Source organism: Trypanosoma conorhini, assembly GCF_003719485.1.
Source record: "Trypanosoma conorhini strain 025E chromosome Unknown Tco_14.4_contig_00831, whole genome shotgun sequence".
Classification (NCBI taxonomy): domain Eukaryota; phylum Euglenozoa; class Kinetoplastea; order Trypanosomatida; family Trypanosomatidae; genus Trypanosoma; species Trypanosoma conorhini.
This window is the reverse complement of record NW_021704921.1, coordinates 1448-5502: the sequence shown is the minus strand read 5'-3', so window position 1 is coordinate 5502 and position 4055 is coordinate 1448. Positions and strand designations below refer to the sequence as shown.

Below are 4055 nucleotides of genomic sequence, written 5' to 3'. Positions count from 1 at the left end.
TGGGCGCAGCCGCGCGTCGAGCATTGCCGCGCGCGTGGATGACTGTGTCGTAGTCGGCGCAGGGCGCTGCGGGTGGGAGCGTTCTCCTGAGGCGCGGCGCGGCAGGTAGTGAAGGGTTCCTCTTGTCCGCCGCTGCCGCTGCTCCGGGCGCGCCCGCGCCGCACTTCGCCCCCCTTCGCATTCGGGTCCTTCTTTTGGGTGTGTGGTTTGGCAGCGGCGGTGTCCGTGGACGAGATGCCGGGGGGACTCATCGCACCCCCCTGATGGAGCTGCGCCGACAATGACGAGGGGCAGAGGACACCCTTTCGACTGCCGTACGGTACCGAAGCCCAAGGGGGCAGAAATTGGCCGCGGAAACTGAGTGCCGCAGCTGAAGTGCATGGGGGTAAAAATGCAGTGTTAGGTGGCGCCTCGCGTAACACAAACGTCGTTTTTTTTTTTTTGGATTGTGGTTTAACTGCGTGTGGGTTGCGTGATTGGGGAGCACCTTTCGAGTGGAGCAGGTAAATTTGCCCTGATCTTCTGCCACCCGGTTTTATTCCCGCATTCCGTGCTCTAAAGCCCGCGAGTGGCGTGGGCGAGGCCGAGGCGGGGCTACAGGCGCCTCGGCCTCGCGGCCACCCCCTTTTGTTTCTTCCCTTGCCCCATTTTCTGATTTCGCACCCGCTCTTCCTCTCGGTCTCCTCCTCCCGTACTCAAGGCTTCCACCACCACCGCCACCGCCGCTGCCGCTGCTTCCGCTGTTCAAGTAAGCTGGCGCACACATCTGCTCTTTCTCAAGCCATGCGGCACCCACGCCACGCCACGCCGCTTCTCCCACCGGCGGTGCTCCTCCTCGTGACGATGTATTGCGTTTATTGGTGTACTTCCGCCACCGCTTCACAACAGTGCGTGTTCGACGAGCTTATGCGGAGCAGCGGCCCGCTGCCGACTGCGGCGGTGCGAGAAGTGCCGCGCAAGGAGCAGGGCGCGACGCAGGCGTACACCGTCGCCGCAAAAGCTGCGGACAGTGATTGGAAGCCCATCCGCGTCGGGGTGTCCATAGAGGATCTGAAGGACCCAACGAGGTACTGCACTACAGACAAAGATAAACGCCCAAACTATAAGGGCAATATTGTGACGTGCAACTCTAAGGATGTCCTGACCGCATCTAAAAACAGTACGCTGATAAATAACATTCTACCTGTTGCCATCAGACTTCACACGGACCGCCTGCTTGTTCAGCGCATCAACAATTTGTGGAAGGTGCCCGAATTCTCCCAGAGCAGCAATTGCCAGCACTTCACTGTGCCCCTCAGTCACAAGCAGCTTGGGGTTTCTGACGTGGATATTATGCTCTATGTTGCTGTTGGAGCGGATATTGTGACGTGGGCTATCCCGTGTGCGGTAGAGACGAATGGTCGGCCCATTGTTGGCGCCATTCACTTTACTGGTGCCACGCTTCCTTTTATTTGGCCTGCAGCACGTATGGCTGCGCACGAGATCGCTCACGCCCTCGGGTTTAGCGTGGAAGAGATGACGAGGCATAGCATGCTGTCGACCGTCACTTCTTTGCGCGGCAGCAAGTTTCCCGTGACGCTGGTGACTTCTCCTCTTGTGCTTAACATGACGAAGACGCACTACAACTGTGACACTCTCCAGGGCATGGAGCTGTCCCAGGATAGTAAGGGCAGTGCGGAATCCCACTGGTCGTTGCGCAACGCGAAGGACGAGTTAATGGCTCCGTATAATGGCTACACCGCCGGCTTCTACACCGCTCTGACGTTGGCCGTTTTTGAGGCTTTTGGATATTACAAGGCCGTGTGGGGAATGCAGGAATTCATGGTGTGGGGCAACTACACGGGCTGTAACTTCCTGGACAGGCAGTGCCCCGCCGATGCTCACACCATTTATCCCCGCATGTTCTGCGATACTGCCGAGCAATCTCCTCTGTGTACATCGGATCGTCAGGCAATTTCTAAATGCATACTAGACATTGGCGATCTTTTTTCGACACCACGGGAAGTTTGTTGGACAGTCCATCCTGTTCAGGGGAACTCCGCTTATATCAATTCCTTTTTTACGTGTTTTGAGGAGGGTTCCGATATTTTCCCTGGTACAGCTACTGGGAGTGATTCGTGGTGCCTCGATGGGGAAGCAATCGAGGCCAGTTCCAAGAGCACTGGTGGCTGGGTTTCAGACGTAGTCGCGGTGTGTGCGCATGTGTTGTGTGGGGATGCGGAGGTGTCGGTGAAGTACCTCGGCGGCAGTGATTTTGAACCGTGCCCCGAGGGCGCCACTATTACACCCAAGTCACCCTACTTCAGGAGCGGCAGGATTAAGTGCCCGAAGTACGAGGAGGTGTGCGCCGTCGCCCCCGACGGTAGCAGCCTTCTTCCCCCAGTCATTACCGACGACGACGAAAGCGACAGTGGTGACGGTGGTGACGGTGGCAACGATGACCTCGACGAGGACTGCGAAGAATATTACGATTGGCCTGATGATGATTCAGCCGTCACTCGCACTGTTTCTTTGGCCTTACCTGCTCTGGCCTTCGCTGTCGCGGTGCATGTATTGCTTTGAAAGGCAGAGGCGGGGCACACACCTCTCCTGACACCGAGGGGGCCTCTAGGTTTGGCCTCGTGTGGCTTGCACGTGCAGCCTGTTGTGCAAGGTGGACCCTTATCTTTTCTTTTGGCGCATGCACGTTTGAGGGACTAGTGCACACTCTCGTTCTCTCTGATGCCATTTAATTTCCTGTCAAGGATGTAAATTCAACTATATTTTCTTGTTTCCTGTTCCCCCCAAATATATATCCCAGTCTGCCTCTCTCTGTGTCTCTGTCTGTGTGTGTGTTCTCGTCGACGATACGGTTGGTCGCTCATCTTCCGGGGGTTGGGACTCCAAGTGGGCCCCGCCGCCGTTGCTGTATATGCTTTCCTTTGGTTTTCCCTTTCTTTGGGTGCGCATTGATCGAGAATTTGTTTTGCTGACCCTCTGTCGTCTGTGTTTTCCACTGTGAGGGGTCTGTCTAGGGGCTGGTTATTGCCTTGAGCGGGCGTAGTAATGCGCGATGTATTTTGGTGCTCCCAACCCCTTTGTTGCCTCGACTCCACGGCTCTGATTTGCTCCTCAGGCAACGAGTGTGTGTGTGTGTGTGTGTCGCACTGTGGAACGGCACTGCGTGTGCGCTGTCCTCTGACTGTCGTGCTTCTTCCTCTCTTAGTTGTGACGTCTGCGCAGGTAGCGCTGGGTGGCCGGGCGCCTCTTGCCGCAGCACCTGTCGGATGTTTACGCGCACCGACGCTGCGGCGTTCCGCCGTCGCCCGGCGTCGTGCCCGCCGTTCCTCGCGGGTCTTTTCCTGCTGCCGCGTGGGTGTTGGCGTAGTGGGCGCCCACTTCCTTCCGCCGCCCGTGGCGGTGACCGTCGATCCGCCGCTGCCGCCTCGCCAAAGGGCGGTGGTGGCGGCAAGACGAAAATGAAAATGGCGCGAGGGGCGTGTGCGCCGGCGCGCCTCACGGGGGCTCACGCTGGGGCGGCTGGGGCTCGCCGCTGGCCCTTCTCGCCGGCGCGCGGGAAAGTTGGTCGCGGGATACCCAGATGCCACGGCGGCGCATGTTTGCGCTGCCCCTCTGCACGCGCCGTCGTCCGGCGTTGAGCGATCGGCGGGGACGGGGCAACTGCAGGCGGATGCCGCGAAAGATTTCTGCGGGGCGTGCGAGACGCGAGGCGGGCGGCCGCGCAACCCACTGGAAGCACGGGGGCTGCAGAAAAAGAAAAAAAAGCGGTCTGCGTAGAGGCGCGCTGCGTAGAGCGGGGCTGGCAGCACGCAGCGCAGCAACGCGCTGTGGGTTCGCAGCGAGAGCGCCCCCACCTCGGCCGCTGGGGTGGCGCTGGTGGGGTTTTGTGCGCCCGCTCCGTAGGGGCTCCGTTGGGGTCGTCCACACGAGACAACTGTGGGGGTGCCGTCGTCGCGCACAGGCGCCGGTGCTGCTTGTGTCTGCCTTGCTTGTTGGGTGCCACTGTTCTTCATTCCCCTCTCTTCTTCCCGCCTCCCGCAGACAAGGCATTTGCG

At 59.3% G+C, this 4055-nt stretch overlaps 2 protein-coding genes across 2 annotated transcripts, besides 4 other annotated features; one reads left to right on the top strand and one right to left on the bottom strand.

Moving 5' to 3' along the window:
- Nucleotides 1–128: 128 nt before the first annotated feature.
- Nucleotides 129–162: a microsatellite.
- A 542-nt stretch (nucleotides 163–704) lies between these two features.
- Nucleotides 705–741: a microsatellite.
- Nucleotides 742–783: 42 nt separating this feature from the next.
- On the top strand, nucleotides 784–2562 carry Tco025E_08637 (putative surface protease GP63; the record flags this gene model as incomplete). The annotated part of the gene is made up of 1 exon (XM_029375481.1): nucleotides 784–2562. The coding sequence occupies one exon, from the start codon at nucleotides 784–786 to the stop codon at nucleotides 2560–2562; it is 1779 nt and encodes a 592-aa protein (XP_029224413.1).
- Nucleotides 2563–2800: 238 nt separating this feature from the next.
- Nucleotides 2801–2842: a microsatellite.
- Nucleotides 2843–3122: 280 nt separating this feature from the next.
- Nucleotides 3123–3142: a microsatellite.
- Nucleotides 3143–3495: 353 nt separating this feature from the next.
- Tco025E_08636 (uncharacterized protein) lies at nucleotides 3496–4050 on the bottom strand (the record flags this gene model as incomplete). Its single annotated transcript, XM_029375480.1, has 1 exon — nucleotides 3496–4050. One exon carries the CDS (start codon nucleotides 4048–4050, stop codon nucleotides 3496–3498), a length of 555 nt encoding a protein of 184 aa, XP_029224412.1.
- Between the last annotated feature and the right edge of the window lie 5 nt (nucleotides 4051–4055).